Source organism: Betta splendens, chromosome 12 (assembly GCF_900634795.4).
Source record: "Betta splendens chromosome 12, fBetSpl5.4, whole genome shotgun sequence".
Classification (NCBI taxonomy): domain Eukaryota; kingdom Metazoa; phylum Chordata; class Actinopteri; order Anabantiformes; family Osphronemidae; genus Betta; species Betta splendens.
In genome coordinates, this window is record NC_040892.2 from 5656382 (window position 1) to 5673426 (window position 17045).

General features: G+C 41.4%; 2 protein-coding genes across 6 annotated transcripts in view; one reads left to right on the plus strand and one right to left on the minus strand.

The window, feature by feature from the left end:
* Positions 1-2845, plus strand: part of dnm1a (dynamin 1a) — a 29023-nt gene extending 26178 nt beyond the window's left edge. Inside the window, 1 exon segment of the mRNA XM_029168495.3 lies at positions 567-2845. The gene's annotated coding sequence lies outside the window, so the exon portion shown is untranslated.
* Positions 2846-2964: 119 nt separating this feature from the next.
* golga2 (golgin A2) lies at positions 2965-16615 on the minus strand. Of its 5 annotated transcripts, XM_029168478.3 has the most exons (28): positions 16461-16615; positions 15145-15303; positions 14106-14174; positions 13203-13355; positions 12766-12812; positions 12576-12639; positions 12058-12117; positions 11157-11237; positions 10716-10754; positions 10535-10597; positions 10251-10344; positions 10031-10137; positions 9884-9942; positions 9673-9814; positions 9482-9571; positions 9226-9333; positions 9046-9133; positions 8647-8789; positions 8329-8547; positions 8118-8231; positions 7763-7987; positions 7461-7560; positions 7105-7196; positions 6714-6942; positions 6466-6627; positions 6241-6347; positions 5944-6136; positions 2965-5851 (listed from the first exon to the last, which is right to left on the minus strand). In XM_029168478.3, the coding sequence occupies exons 1-28, from the start codon at positions 16506-16508 to the stop codon at positions 5601-5603; spliced, it is 3306 nt and encodes a 1101-aa protein (XP_029024311.1). In that variant the 5' UTR covers positions 16509-16615; the 3' UTR covers positions 2965-5600. The 5 variants fall into 5 exon arrangements, with proteins under 5 accessions (XP_029024311.1, XP_029024314.1, XP_029024313.1 ...); XM_029168481.3 differs by lacking the exon at positions 13203-13355; XM_029168480.3 differs by lacking the exon at positions 11157-11237.
* Positions 16616-17045: the final 430 nt, after the last annotated feature.

Consider the following 17045-nt stretch of genomic DNA (forward strand, 5'->3'; position numbering starts at 1 on the left):
GAGCTCCAGCTACGTCTGCAGCACGTGAGAGGATGGGAAGTTTTTCTATGCTACGGAGGTCTTGGTTCTGTGTGTGTGTGTGTGTGTGTGTGTGTGTGTGTGTGTGTGTGTGTGTGTGTGTGTGTGTGTGTGTGTGTGTGTGTGTATGCATGCGTGCGTGCGTGCGTGTGTGTGTGCGCGTGTGTGTCTGGTAGCTGCCTCTTTTCATCACAGTGACCCTCTGTTTCTTTCTGGGACTTCAGTCCTTATAACAGCATGCAGTTAAAAAGTTCCAGATACTTTACAACCAAGCAAAACTGCCTGAAGTTGCAACTGCAAATGCAATTATGACTTACTTGCATTGTGGTCATAATAAATGCACCTGATCTCTCCAGGATGTTGATTGTGTTTGAGTAGATGTCTGTGACGATACAGATTTTATTTTTATGTGCATGAATTTACACAAGGAAACCCCCTTGACAACTGTATTTGAACCTCCTCCCGTTCTGTCTCCTCCTGTCTGTCCCTGTGTGTGTGTGTGTGTGTGTGTGTGTGTGTGTGTGTGTGTGTGTGCGCGCGCGCTGCAGTCGGAGACCCCCACCTTCTCCAACCCACTGAGCTCCTCCCCCCCTCCTCTGGATGCGAGGCTGTGGACTCCGGCGCCACCTCCCTGCCGTTTTTCTGCCTCACCCGACCTGAGCATCCCTCCTCCTGCTCCTCCTACAAGCCACGTCTCTCTCCTCCCTCCCTCTCTCTGAGATGCTGAGATGCAGAATACTTGAAACAAACCCGCATGGCTGACATAAGAACATGCTGCACCCCTCAGATAAGCTCCAGTAAACTTTGTAGAAAATAATAAAATAAATATTTATAACAACCATGTCAGCAAGTGTATGCGTATGTGCATGCACCACACAAACAAAAGTCATTAAAGGGCATTTGCAAATATAGCATGACACTGAGTATAACACTATACTCCAACATTTCTGAGTATCCTGGATGCAGACTGACTTTAGCTGTTATATTTATCTCATATTCTCGGATTTATTATATTCTTTTCAAGGAACAGTTCAAATCTGTTGTATCACAGGCTCATTGCATGTTGCCTCCTGTGCTAGCACGTGAGAGCTAGCATAGCTCTAAACTATTTTTGGGTAAAATTATGCCAAACAAATCACTTGACTTAACAATAAATGTTTAATCAACTAAAGTAATAGATACCAGTGACATGATTTATGCTGTAAGAATTCATTTTCTTGCAGCATTTCAGGCCACAATAGATTTAGTTTGGATGAATTCGAAATGAAGGAAATGAACATGATGCAATATGAGGTCAAGCCGAACTGGACTGAACATTGCATCTATGAAGCCCTTCTTTTTTTGATTGGTCTTCATCTGCATCAGTAGAAACCCAAAGTCTCAGTTGAGAGCACTTCCAACCCGTTTCCTGCCCTCGCTGACTTTAAGGCTTCTCTCAATCTTGTTCCTTCTTTCATGTAAGCGTTTCCATTTTCTCTGTTCCCACGAAGCAGCCGGCCAAACAGGGGAGACCCCCCTCGCCCCGAGAGCCCCCTGCCGCCACTTGACTCTTAGAAGAACCCCCTCCACTCTTTTGCCTCCTCCCTTTTAAAGCTCCAGCAGAACTGCACGATCCGTCCCTCAGCTGGGACAGACACAAACCGACTACACGCACACGTACTGGGATGTGTGCTGCTCTTCATCCTTCACCTCCCGCTCCTCTTCTTTTTGCTGTAGGACAAGAGGAGCGATCATCTGAGGGACTTTTTTCAATTTGTCACACTGTGGTTTTACGTTCCTGGTTACTGAATTATTTTCTGAATTATTATTTTTTCACAGCTTTGTCACAAGCACATCGTAAAATGCTGTTGTCGCCACTTCTACACAACCTATGCAACAAGTACGTTTTTGGACTTAGGGAAGTGTCTCCTCTCATTTCCCTCTCTTCATAAAAGCTGTGTTAAACCAGTCTCACATGGGCAAGTGCATTTCTACCTGAGCTGCTCGTACAGTCACGGTTTTAGAACGTTTGGAGAATGTTTGAACGTCAGCTTTGATCACATCATGTATCAGATCTTTTAATACTGACAGGAAGTCCTTAAGGATTGCATCCATGCTGGTAACCCTCCATTTCTTTTCTGTTTCTTCTCCTTTTTCTTTACTCCCTCAGTGGTCACGGGGGTGAGTGAGCACACAGTCAGAGTCACAGTCTATGCATAGAAACCTATGACACGCTCCTTCTGGTTCCCCCTCTCACACGCGCTTTGTGACTTCAACCCATCTTTTCACCCCTTTATCTGCCTTTGCTGTTAGTGTGACGTCTTGTACTACCCCAATGAGAAGAACAAACCCGCCTGTATCTCGACTCAATTTAAAACCCACCGATCCCTTCTTAGTCTTAGCTCTCCACAAGTGCACAAAAAACAACAAAGCATATCCCACTTATTATTTAAGAGTAAATAGCTATTTATGGACATTACGTATTGTGTTTTGTGTGTGTGTGATGCATATTACAAGTTGACTTGTACTTTCACTGTGTAAAGAATTTAGTCTGCAGAGTATGAAGACTGAACATTTAAATTATGAATAAGTGAGTATGTGTGAAATATTAATATAAAAAAACGACATAAGTGTCTAATTATGTGATGTGTATGAACATTGGCAGGTTGTGTGATACTTTAGCTCATAGCACAGCGGTTGTGTTGTTTTTTTTTTTTGGTCGATGTCTTGTTGAAGAGCAGGGAGGCGCCGTGGATGCTGAAACCAGGTCGTCAAAAAGAACAGAGTTACAGTACGGTGCAGGACAGATGTGCTTTGTCCACACAATAAAAAACCTCAGTGTACCGAACGCTTGTCGTGTCCTCTTTCCACAGAACGACGAACTGCACTGTTACATGTACAGACCTAATCCCACTGATCTGGTTTTGTGCACCAGGAATGGGGAATAAAATGGTTCAGACACCATCGTCAAGTTGCTCAATCAGTTTTATTGAGGAGAAGGGGAGAAAATATTACTCAAGGAAAAATAAATCACAAAGCTTCTGTCAGAAGCAACCCTCGAACAAATCAGTTCTCTGAAAGATCCTTCACTTCCAACACTCACTTTATTTTACATTAAACTGATTAGTTGAGAGACTAACTTTATTTCAAATAAATAGTTTGTCTTTATTTGACCTTTGTATTAAACTTCAATCACAGCCTGTAATGTTCAAGACTCTAATTCTGTCCACTCTGACGGCAAAAACAGCAGAGCAGCTTCTCCCCAACACACCAAGCATAATGAATATACAGTATGTTACACAGTTACAGTATATACAACACCTTTTACAATAGACACCATAAATGCTTTTTCATTTTGTTTCAATCACATATTTTGTCATTGATTATACCACCCCGGAAACAAAAACCCTAATGACTCTGTTGACTAGCTGCTCCCAAAACCCAAAACCAACAGATTTAAAACAAATGTGGCATGTTGTGAAAGAAAACCAAACCAGCGACAGAACAATTAAGAAGCAAGGAATTTAAATGAAAATTCTTTATTCAAAAGCCACCGGTTCCTGCCAAAGTGCTGTGGCTTAGGGCAGATAGGGTCGCTTATGTTTCCTAGAAACACCAGCTCCCATCTCTATAACATCCCCAACTACAACCTGCTTTATATAACTGGCTTTTAATATTAGATCCTCATAATCTGCCTTAGTGCTTTTACAGATAAATATCAAGTGTACAATTGAATAATTTAAGCATGTACTAGACTTTTGCATTGGGTCATGACACTACTGTTAAGGTTACTTTTGAAAATGTAAAATTAGGTGTGACTTTTATTAGTTAAAGAGAAAGGATCAAACCCCTCACTCCCCCAAAAGAAACAATGGTGGTTAATATGGATCCGTCCTCCTTCTCAGTTAGTATTGATTATGAGGATAAATAAGAACATAACACATTTGACTAGTTTTGTTGACTAGTTTTGCAAAGAGATTTATTAATTAGTTTTCTGGTCCCACACTAAGAGGAATAAAATCACTCCTTAAAGTAAGAAGTTGTAATAATTTCCCCATCAGTTCATATTTATGTGTCCTATTATTCGCACAAGTGCAACACGGCACATTCCAACACAACCGCTCTTCGATAAATTAATTTGCTTCAACAGGAACCCTCAGCTTGACAATGAGGCATCATAGGATTCCTCCGTTTCTTTTAAAGACACCTGGAGGCTCTGGGGGAGAAGCTCAGCTGAATGAGAAGCTTTTTACAGTTTTAGTGCAATCAAACTTATATCATCTACAACTCTACAAATAGTACAACTGATGGAAGCACATTCACACCACTTTCACAGTCACTCTCCAGCTGAGTCCAGTTATAAAGGATGTGCATTCACTCAACACCGATATGCAGAACTTGAAACCAAAAGTAACAGAAAAGAACAGGATCTTATTAATAGTGTCAGACTGTTTAGATCTTTAAAGAACCCAGCTAGAACCCAAGAGGATGAGGAAGAAAACAAACTACATCTGTAACTTGAGCGATGGAAGTGGGGAGTGACTTTGTGACGTGGCCTGACAAATGCCACAAAGCACCAAATCACAGAACCGGTGAAAAACAGAAGGGGAGTCTTTAACACCTAAACGTCCCATAACGTCTTCAAAGTATGGACGTCTGCAGAGATCATGCCCATTCAAAGCACTGCAGGGTCTCAGATGATTCTGAAGAACATGTATGAAGGTTGTCTTCACCAACAATAACAAATAATGCCTAAATTCCATCTAATCCAGTCTAAAAGAATCAGAAACCATCTTTAATGACAGTGGTCAGTTTCCTTAGTCCAACAAGATATTTAACAACGTAAATATATTAACAAATATATTTAGGTTATCAAATATAAACATTTTACACTGTACAAACATATGACTTATTTTCAGTGTTTGGAGAAGAAGGACACTGCAGAGAACAGGTAGATTTTCAGACCTGTAACACCTGCCTCCGTCGTCCTGGGCCTGTGTAATTAGCGAAGTCTTAACTTTGAAACAGAACAGAGCCTACAGTTAAAAACATTATGTGCAGTTCCTCTCTGACCAAAATATTCTGTCATTGACACCTCACTTCCTTGCTTTCCTTCACATTACTCATACAGGTAAGTATCCACAACATTACATTCAAATGTGATGCTCGCTTTTGGCATTTGTACTGTAAAACGGAGCAAAAAAAAAAAAAGTTAAATAATATAAATGCACATAAACAGGCTGCTATTTACCAGACAGCTCTTAAAGTACTGTATCATCAAGAGGACATGTTATATGGCCTCTTTATTGCACTTCTGTGTATGATGGAGATGAGGGGAAAATGGGAATGGGAACTTGTGATCATATGAATAACCAGATTGCGGTAAAGGAATACTGACTATGGCCTCTCTGGGAAAAGCATCATAGACTAAAACAGACATGTGAAACCAAACAGACAATGCTCACGTGGAGACATCTGTGATGAGTTTTGTACGGTGCTTCTCACAAAGTATCTGTGAATATGATCCATAAACTACATACATAGTAAACTATGGCATTCAAGACATATCCAATATTGCTCTCGCACTCCAGCATCTGTCAGACTCACACCACCAGGATCTTGACCTCGTCCTGTTCGTCAGGCCGGTAGAAGAAAGGGATACAGGGATTCTCCCCAAGGAAGGGGGGTGATCGCATTGTGCTCTGGGGATTCTGGATCTCCTGGAGCAGCTGCATGATCTGCTGGGCTGTGCCGTCCTCTCTTGGCACCAGCAGCTTGGAGTCAGTCTGGACTGACCCTGATGATGAGGGGACTTCCATGCCTTCTTCTGACAGAGGAATGACCTCCATGGCTTCTGTGGTAGAGAAAGACGTACATAGACATTAGAAAAAGATATGCTGAGTGATCACAGAAGCAATAGATACCCACACCTCATTATGTGCCTACCTGCTCTATTGAAGGCATGTGAATCAGAGTGCATGTGTGCTTGGTAGTCTGAGTGGGTTTGTTCCTCTCCAACAGGAACCAGGTCAGGGTTTGCTGATCCAGCACCAGCTACAATTCCATTGTAGCGGTTGTACCAGTCGTTCCTCTCAGCCACCAGCCTCATCACCAGATCCTGCAGCTCTGTCAGCTTCGCCTAAACCACAGGACGGAACAAAGGATAGGGTCACCTTAACCATCCAAATGTCTACTAGTACAGACATCTCTGCACCATTTAACAGTATAATTTATATACAGCACCCTCATCTCCTCCTTGTCCTGGGCTAACATGCTGATGTATTGTTCCTTCTCCTGGTGTTTCTGCTTCATGATGGCGCGCTGACTCTGGTACAGCGCTATGTACTCTCCTAAGCAACAAAGGGGACAACATTACAGACTTTGACAGTACCTACATATACAATACAAACAACACTCACGCAGTTATTATGAAAACAATACCACGAATAGGCTGTTCTTTCATCTCACCTATAGTATCTGTCTCTCCAGACAGCTGGATGCAGCGGTGCTCCAGCTCCTCCACCCTCTCTTTCAGGTCAACTTTCTCTTGCATGAGAGAAGTAAAACGATGCTGAAGTTTGTCCATTGCAGCCTGCAGAGCCTGATGAACTTCCACTGGCACTCCTCCCTCTGGGAAACAGACAGCATTTAGTAAAGCTAGAATCACATAACAGTACTACAAACATGCCTTGTATAAACCAAGCATTCAGCCTCACCTAAATGTTCATGACTATGTTCACAGTGACTGTGTTGGCCTTGAGTGTCATCATGCTCGTGATGATGGTCCTGAACGTGTCGGTGACTGTTGTGTTGATGTTCGAGGTTGTGGGCCAAAGCAGCCTGTTGCCGGGCTGCCATGTGGAGTCTGTGCTCCTCCTCAAGTTGCCTTCTGGCTTCATCCCTCTGAGCCTCTACCTGAGCCAGGGTTCCACGTATAAATTCCTCCTGTGTAGTAAAAAGTAGAGGTGATGAGTATGGAGGGATCCAGTGAATCATTTCATATTGATGCATCCACCATGCAGAGAAAGTTGCAAGAAACATCAAATTATGACTTCCATGTGGGAAGGTAACACTGAATATGTAAAAGTCATGTATTAGTCTTCTCACCATCTCTTTTTGAGTCTCAAAGTCTTCTGGGATGACTATGGAAGAGGACAAATTTGGACTTTCTTGCAGGGATTGGTTTTCAACACTGTCTCCTAAATGAAGTAAAGAAAAATTAAACAGACTCTAAACTGATGATGACCTGTAGGTAAGACTGCAGCATGATTAGAAAACGTTGACACATAGTGACACAGTTCATGTTTCTTGCAAAAGAAAACTAGTTAAATTTGATTTAAATTTGTTAGACAATTCATTAAAAAAAAACAAACAAACAACCAAATTGACCTAGAAATTAAGATTAAACTAAATAAAGAAAGAAAGAAAGTGTCAAACTATCAGTGTAAAAAGATAAACCTCACCTTGATGTCTGGGTGATGTGGACAGAGCTGAACTATTTAGCAGCTCCCTCACCTCAGACTTCAGCTGTTCATTGTCCCTGACCAACTGCTCCAAATGGTCCTGCAGGGGGAGACAGAGTTACTCATATCCAAAAACTGCTTAATAAGACAGAAACCACAGCAAGTTATTCAGCACAACTTAAGGATAGTCACCCATGAGCCGAGTTAAATTACTGACGTTAACTTTGTTGTACTGCTATTGTTTATTGTAAATATGTTCATTTTCACTCGATCATAAACATCTGTGTGAACAGAAAACACACCTGCGCTTGTTTGAGCTGACTGTAACTCATCTCCAGCTGTGCGCGACCCTGGCTTTCATCGTGCTGCAGTCGGTCCATGAGTTGACTCTGCTGCAGATACTGTTTGTGCAGCTGTTCTCGCTCAGACACCAGAGCCTGGTAGCCAGCACAGTACTGCTGTAGGTGGGCCACTACCTGTTCCCTCTGCTCCATCAGGCCACGAGCCTCCTCACTTTTTAATTCCAGCTGGAGGATGAGAGATTGAAGATAGAAATTTAACCAGCAGGATGCAGAATATGATGAGAATGACAGTCACTCTCTGTATGTTTGCATTTGGCTTGTGTTAAACTATTACAGTAACACACCAAGACCATACCTGTTCCTTGATGTTGTGCACTTCCTCCTGAAGTTCACCCATCCGGCGAGCCAGCTCCTTCTTCACATGTTGCTCCGACTGGATGGCATTAGTCAGCTCCATGTTCTCATTAGTCTGTACAAATGAAAGATTGAGAGTGGCTTGAGAAATGATCACAGGAGACCAAGTCAACTGCAAAAAAAGACTGAGAACTAGCAAGTTTCAGTCTCACCAGCTTGACAAAACCATTCTGGAGCTCAGCCAGCTGGTCCTTCAGTGTGCGGTTCTGGGTGAGAGCGCGGCTAATGGTAGCCTTGTCTGACTGGACATCCTCTAGCATGCGCCGACGGTCCTCCGCCTCCTGGGTTTGACTCTCCACCTGTCGCTCCAACTCCCCTAAACGTGACTCCTGCTCTGCACACAGTCGGCTCAGCTGCTCGTTATCCCGCAGCTAGAGTAAAAAAAAAAAATTCATAAATTCAATGAAAAATAAGGAATTACCACTTGAATACTGTGAAATAGGGTGAGGTGAAGTCAATGCAATGCATACCTGTGCCTGGTACTGTGCAGTAATGGCCTCTTTCTCCTGTTGGAGACTGATGATGTTCTCCTGGAGTGCCACTTCATTCTCTGATGGTTGTGAAGACTGAGGTTCCGCATACTCCTGAGCCTCTTTCTCCTTGGAGAGTAATGCTGGAGGAAAAAAAAGGATGTTGCATTAGATTATGGTAGTTGTGTGCCCAATATTAGGAAAACATTGTAATTCAAGATTTTTAAAATTGAGATTATGCTAAATAAATTATAATCTCTAGAAAAGAAGTATTTTGCTTGCTAGTTATTAACAAACAAAAAAACAAACAGAACCAAATTATTTATGTTTTATCAAATCAGTGAATTAAACCAGCTGTAGAGAGATTCCAATAGATGAGAGATGAAGCACTGAATGCACCTGCAGCATTTTTTAGCTCTGTGATGTTGGCCTCCAGTTCTTGGACCCGGCTGATGTTTCTGTCTCTCTCCTCCGCAACCAAAGACACCTGAGCAGGCACGGGACACGTTAATTAGTCCTTTGTTAGTAAAAAGACGAATAAAAACATTTCTATCTTGCGGATGTCTTGTGGTAGTTAACCTGTGTTAACAGCTGTTCTGTTTTATCCTTCCATATACGGCCCTCCTCATGGATCTGCTCTGCATAGCAATCCCTCTCCGTCTTCAGGTGGGTCATCGACTCCATTAGCTACAATAGCACAAACATAAGGAGAAATTGTTTTATAGGAAATAAGTAGGCATCAACTACTTTTTGAAAGATCATCAAGACGTTAACGTTTTACATCACTCTTAGATAAGTAGTGTGATATACAGTCTAACCTAAACCTATCACACACCTGGTGGTTATGTGCCTCCAGCTGTTGCTTCTCTTCCAGCAGCAACTGGACCTGCTGGTTGGCACTGGTGGGATCTGACTGACTGGAGCACTGAAATAAAAAAATAAGTGAAATTCAGGTTAAACCACTGAAGAAAAAAAAAGAGTTTTAGTGTTTATGTACTAAGACATTATGTCTGTATTTTGACCAACCTGTTGCAACATTAGGTCAGCTATTTCTAGCCTCTTGCGAAGATCCTCCACCTCAAACCTCATGACTCCATTCTCCTGTGTTTTCAGCTTCAACTGCTCCGTTAACTCTGAGCTCTGCTGCTTGGATTCATCACTCAAATTGCTGTAAACAGAGATTAATCATTATTTCTGGAAATCACCTGCTGTGGTTTTATGCAATACTTGTACTTACTTCAGTCTAAACACCTCTAGTCGCAGACTGTCTCTTTCCTTTTCAAGGTCTTTATTGTGCTGGAGTGAAAAAGAAGAAACTGTATTAAAGATTACATCCATCAGCACAATCTCAGAACTCTGTGTGTAGAAAGTAATGGCTGCAAACCTTTTCAAACTGCTTCTGCTGTGATGAGACAGACGACAGAGTTCTCTCCAGCTCTGACACTCTTTGCTTGGTTGCCTGCAGACGGCTGTTAAACTCCTCTGCTTCAGCTATACACACGCAGACAAACAAACAAATAAACACACACAATGTAACTTTGACCAACCACTGTGACATGAACATAGTGGCAACAGAAAACATTGTAATAATTCTATACACACACCTGTTTTCTGTCTTGCAGCCTGTTGTGTGTATTGTAGTGCAGTTTGTAGCTCTGATTTCTCTGATACCAGTATGCCAATGGTTTGGATGTGAACCTAAAAAAGAAAATCACGCATTTATTGTTACTCTGGGTGAGATTATGCAAACCTACATAAAGTCTCTTATGAAATGACAACAATCAAAAGTTTGTTGTATTCTTCGATCAAACTTATATCCATTCAATAAAAGGGTAACAAATGCAAAATATGACACAGTAAATTCCTGTATTTGAACTTTAGAAGTCACCTGTAATTGCTCACGCATGGCTCCCTGCTCTTTTGAGAACCTCTGTTCAAATTCTTTCCTCTCCTGAAGGAAGAACAGTTAAAGGTTCATGAATGACCAAGAACAAAGCAAAAAATTCAGCAGACCGGGAAAAATGTAGACAGGAACGGACAGACAGAGAGAGGGGGAAAAAACTTTTTACCTTTTGAAGCTGATCCGACAGGTCCTGAGATTGTTGTGCCTGTCAATTCAACAGGAGAGAAATTTACAGAAAACAGAAAAAGGAAAATATATTACATCAATTAAGTGCTATTAAACATTTGGAGCTTCATAAGCTGTCATAAAATACCTTGTTTGCATGCCAGACAAAGCATAAATAGAGAAAAAATAAGTACGGTAAATTATAGTCAAAAAACAAACTAACATTAGGGATCTGGTTTCAGGATATAATCATTCTGCACTATGGTTGTGGCAGTCTAGGTGAAAACCAAATTAATAACTTGTAAGCCATGCGGGATGGCATGCAGTGTGCAGTGTTTATGCAGTGGTAGGTAATAAATGGTGATAGGGCTGGAAGGGGGATGCTCCGCTCCAAGGTTACTCCAAGGTGCGCACACATACACACATACACACAGCTTCTTACCAGCTGGTCTAGCTTGGTTTTGAGCTGAGAGTTTGTTAGGCTGCTGGACTCCAGGGCGGCTGCCAGCTCCTGGTTCCGACTCTATCACGTGCACACATGCATCCAGAAAAGAAAAGGAAATAAAAAAAAAAAAAGAAGACGGATAAAGTGAAGTGACAAAAGTCAAACAAAGTACACGTGGAAGGAGGGAAGAACTAAAGGTGAATAACCAACATGGGGTAAAAAGTAATACAAACCCTAGTGGTGCAAAAACATGTTCTGGATGAGGCGTGAATCAAACCATTTAAATACATGATAGTTGAGCTGAGTAATGAAGGGAAGTTTAAGAAACTCAGTGTAAGACTCGTTTAGCATTTCTCCTTCAGCCGTTAGAGAAAACAAATGTTATCCTCCCAATTATTATTCTTCTAAATTCCAACTTTTAAGAGTTTGTATAATACTTGGTCCATACATTCATAAATGCACATAGCAACGACTTTTCTTAGTTTGAAATATAGCTTTTGGCCATATTAGATTCTGATTCATTAACACATACAAACCTCACACAAAGGCTCACTTTGTGTAGATTATACTGCAATAGAAACATGAGGCTCACCATTCCAGACAGCTGGCTAGCAAGCACACTATCACATAACTAATTATAAAAGGGTTCCACTGAACATTCAATCTTGACAAAATGTCAATTCTGAGTTGTGTTTCACTTTAGATGCAAACACAGTCTGATCTGAAACGCTCTTGTTCCTAAATGAAGGTCTTGGGTACACAGCTAACAGAGGACGTGGCTTTAAATAACATTGTTCCTGTTGTACTGCTCATCACATGACATTTATTCTCTGTAGTATGACCTCACTGACTTATAAAAACATTTAGCTAATAGAACCGGTTAAGATTTACATCTTACCTCCAGATCTCTTTCGCTGACAGAAGGTGTACTCTCCCCATTCACGTATGCAGCATTTGACTTAAAAGATACATAAGCACAATAATTTAACTTATTAAAAGACATTATACAGTAAATGTTTTAAGACAGATAGCCATTAGGATGTTTTCTGAAAAATGACCATACTTGTCTTATAAGTCTAGCTTTTATTGTGGCAAAATAAAAATGGATGCAACTCACTGAAGCACTTCAAATAATCACCTAGTGAGCAAATTTAACACCTGCATCATCTCACTATGTAGGACAACTATACTATGACTTAATTTATTTACACCAGTTCGCCCATTACATCTGTATTTGACTTGTGATGGACCTATGTGATTAAAAATGCTTCCAGTGCATTCCTGCCGTGAATAGATGCAACACACACTCATGTAGTGACCATCAGTGACATTGTGCCTTTGTTAAAAACCCACCACTGCGAGAGTGCAAGAGAGCAGGATAGAGGTGGGGTGACAATAATAGTTCTGAATTCCTACCTCAGAGACTAGCCCATTGAGCTTTTGTGAAAGTTGTCGCAGGCTCTCTGTGGAAGATAGTGGCCTGTAGGACAACGTGCAAAAACATACAACATTAAGCAATTGATAAATTAATCTGTAAAAAAAAAAAGAGTGAAATCCTTAAAAAGCACGCACTGTGAGTAAAAGATTAAACAGGCAGCTCACCCACCTATTCTCTTCAGTTAAACTTTCATTGCCATTGGTATCTGTATAGTCCTGCAAAAAACAAAACAGAACCAATTTGAGAGACTATAATAAAAGACAATGGGCACAAAGAAACAGAATTATGCACCAAGACACAACACCACGAACAATGACTTTGCTCAGTTTGTTAGGGCTTCGGAACTATTTAGTAACCTTCACCTTTCTCATATTTGTTGTGTTGTCGTTTTCATTTTACATGGTGTATTTGGTGACCATATTCTGTGTTCTGGTTCCACCAATAGGCTGAACCAGCCAATCAGGATGGTTCAATACATTGTGGGATTCGAGTGGGACCCTTCACTGGTTTAGCCTGAGATGAAAATGCTGTACAAACTCCTCTGACAGCATTTTATTGTATTTGTCTAAGCAGAATGAGACTAAAAAAAACAGAGTGTTGCACACCTGTAGATCAGGGTTGTGACTAACAGAGTCGGGGTTATTAGTAGTGTTAGCACTAGCAGGGTTAGACACAGGTGAGCTGCGACTCGGCTCTGCCACTGGGTCCTCCAGCAGCTGAGGAAGTGATGACCCCATGGCCTCAACTTCAGCAAAGGCCTGAGGTGACACAGACACACACTAAATTAATGCCACAAAAAAAGAGCTGTTAAGACAAAAAAGGAATGACAACACTTAAGTATTCAAAAGCAGAGACATGACCTGATTAATATATTGTCTCAGATTAAAGTGATAGTTTAATAATTAAATGACATCCTTTGCAGTGTGGTGAATTTATGACAACAGAACATCTTAGCTGTTTCTGCTGCTGTCTCACTTTTCCCACTAATTCTACAACAGAGGCTTATCTGAAACAGAACTTAGCTCACACTCCGGGCTAAACTAAATGACTGGCTTAAAGCACTACTCCTTACTTCCTTTTTATGAAGCAAAACCCTTGCAACACATTTTAATCTAAAATCAACAAGAAGTGACAAGCAACACAGACAAAAAAAATCCCAAAGTGATACATGTCTAGATTCTGTGTTTTGTGTCAGGTACATAATGAACAATGTATTAAAGACACAGAAAACACAACCATGCAAACACTAAAACTCATGCCACACAACTCTGCATATGCCACCAATCCACAAATGTATGCTGAACTCCACAAGCCCATCAAACACACTGGTATAAAGAAACAACATTGGACGATGTGCATTTCTCACCATTAATACACTCTTGACATGGTTTCAGCACAAGAGCAGCGTAACAATTTTTCAATATTAAAACACTGCAGAGCCAGAGGTTAATTTTAGCAGAGGGGAGCAGATAGCACAGAAAAGGAAAGAGAATGCATAAGGGGCTCACCTGACTGTTGCCATAGCAAGGTAGAACTACGCCATTGCTTTGACTAAGTGCTTTCAGAATACTGTCAAACTACAGGAAAGAAGAAACAAGGTTGGAGAGTCAAAGGGATGTGAAAGGTAAGTATGAGCCCATAGAACTAAGATACAGCTAAAAAGAACAGAGCAGCTGTTGCTAGGAAGGAATCTTACAAGCATGCCTAAAAGTAAGATTGGATTACACATGGAGGAGAATTTGAAGCTAGCATGCTAACCAGCGCCACAGCATTGATTCACATTGTTAACTTTTCACAGCAACTCTATTGTTGTACTGATCCCAGTCTTCCTGTTAAAGTCAATTTGCAACATGATGACCAACACTTTTTGTCCAGTGATTCCCTTTATCTAGGATGAACACTATTTTACCCTGTCACCTTGCGAGGAAATAGGTCAGGGTGGCCAACCCTGGTCCTCGGGAGCCACAGACCTGCTGGTTTTCCCACTCATCCTGTCCCAGCTAATACCTTGACTAGGTGTGTTCAGTCAATAGCAGCTACCTGACACACCACATCAAGGTAAATCAGCAGTGAGATTTGGAAAACAAGCAGAACTGTGGCTCGGGGACCAGGGTTGGCCACCCCTGAAATAGGTGTTAATATTGTTACTGTGTTATGTATGTCATTTGCGAACTGCACAGTGATTTGGCTGTATTATTTCACATCTGACATGGAGGCTTTTACCAATGATCAGAGCAAGGCCAAAGCAAACAATAAAGGTCTGCCAACTCATAGTCACATTGACAGTGTTGACCACTGAGGAATGTAGAACATGTGACATATCACTTATGCATAAGGTACAAAAGACTCTCTATACTAATTGTTTGTGTATAACAAACAACATTTAAGTGGAATAAATATAGACAATCTAAACATCTACTTTATCTTAGCCTATCAAATTACTTGACAAAACAGGTCAGGTTCAGACAGACAAACAAGGGCATATGTACACAACATGCTTGGAGAGCTGAATGACATGCAGGTTAAGAATGGTTGAGACTGACTTACATTGTCTGTGGAGTTACTGTCTGTTGAAGGTTCATTGAGTTGGTTCGGTCCCTTTACTTTCCTCTTCTTCTTGGCTGCTGCTGCTCCGCCACCACCTCCCCCTCCACTCTTTTCTCCTCCCACACTAACAGGGGAGCTCTTCTGCTGAAACTCCTTCAGCTAAACAGCACATGAAAAAAATGTGTAAATGCATCAAGTATAGTTTTGCTGACTACTTAATTAAATATTATTTATTTCTATTTCTCGTTACATATTGAATGGTTGAACTCTAGGATTATATCTGACTGCAAACCAGATACAGACAGTACACCAAGTACAGACAAGTATAGCCACTCTAAGGGTGGCTTGCTTGTTTATGTTCTGCAGCACTTAATATAAGGATCATGAAGCGTAGAGTTAATAAAACATTTTAGCTTTGTCCTGAATGTGTGAGGGATTTGCTCACGGGCCAGTGACAGCTGTTGTTGGGGGCCAGGGAGAATTACAAGCCAACCACTGGAAGTGCAGCAAAACACTGAGGTTCAATCACAACGAAATGTCAACCATTATTACTAAGGCCACTCATCCATAATGACTGTGGGGCATTAAGAAATGCTGACCAAGCTGACATTACAGTTGATGAGGCCGTTTTTCTCACTAGCTTAACACACCTAGCTAAAGCACACAGCAGGACAGGATAGAGGGGTGTCAGCTGTCAAAACACTCCCTGTCATTTTATGCAGCTAACTGTGCAACGCTGTTAGCATACTCTGTCTTATTTTTGTAGCCATTTGTTTGCATTTCTCTTGACTAATCAATCCACAAAGAAAGATAAGACCGTAAAGCTGCCCGACTGCTTTGTAGCATTCCTTACAGCAACACTTAGCGTGCGCTAACTAGCCGTTAGTTAGCCAGCATGCTAACGTTAACTTGCCCAAGTTGGCTAGCCCGTCACGGTTTGCTAAGAACTAAGTTAATTAAAGGTTATGTTAGCTAGAAAGACGCGCAGAATCGAGAAAAAGTTGAGTTCACCACTGATCGTGTAGGCTGTGTAAGACGACAAGTGTGTCCGCGAACTAAAAATGAGCCACATCATCTTAAAGTTAACGCTATCAGCAGAGGCCTTGAAGCAGCACCGGCGTTTCCTACGCGCCGAAGCCTCAAGAAGGCGCAGCGGCGAGTGCACCGCTACCGGACAGCGTGTAATGACAACACCCCTCCTCCACGAAGGAATTTATAACTAAACGAAAGAAACGCCTGCAACATATGTGGAAACGAGAAACTGACTCAGTGGTCTCCGTAACATTTATCCGGGTCATCCCTAAAAAGTGTTTTACCTTTTTCTTAGCTGCAGCGAGTTTTGTTTGCCTGCTCTGGTCGGCCATCCTGCTGCTCTGGTCAACCGAGCGCACCACGTCATCAGTTTGGTCCCCGGTAGTGCCTCAGCGAGGAGGCGGCGCGAGAGCGAGGACCCCGAGACGCGGTTGCTTTTCGACCGTTTTTCTTCTCTAAGCACCGGCTTTGTTAATTTAACTATTTATGTCAGTGTGATGTGTCACACAACAGCGTTTGGCTTTCAAATGTAATACGTGTCAAGGGGATTACTAACTAGCTACACTCTATTGCTTCTTTCTTTAATCATCAAAAATAATATCAGGCTATTATCAAGATATCATCTTTGAATGTATTAATGTTCTTACCCAGACAAGTTGTAAAAATAAACATTCTGGTAAATTTTAAATAATTTGTGCTTTCAGTCATGTGATTTTTAGTGTTTACTGTTTTTTAGTTTCATACAAGCTTCTAATGAGATATTATTTGCTAACTATAGCTGCATTCTATCAAAGAATGAGTGCATTTTCTGGTTTTCTGGTCACATGATGTGGATCAGGTAATCCTGCATTTTATTCCTTTCCTGCATG

Coding starts and splice junctions, on each gene's coding strand:
- golga2 (XM_029168478.3), bottom strand. CDS start 16,508: ATGGCCGACCAGAGCAGGCAAACAAAACTCGCTGCAGCTAAGAAAAAG. Junction 10,345..10,534: donor CCATGCGTGAGCAATTACAG/GTGACTTCTAAA, acceptor TTTCTTTTTTAG/GTTCACATCCAAACCATTGG. Junction 6,943..7,104: donor TTGAGACTCAAAAAGAGATG/GTGAGAAGACTA, acceptor TTTACTACACAG/GAGGAATTTATACGTGGAAC.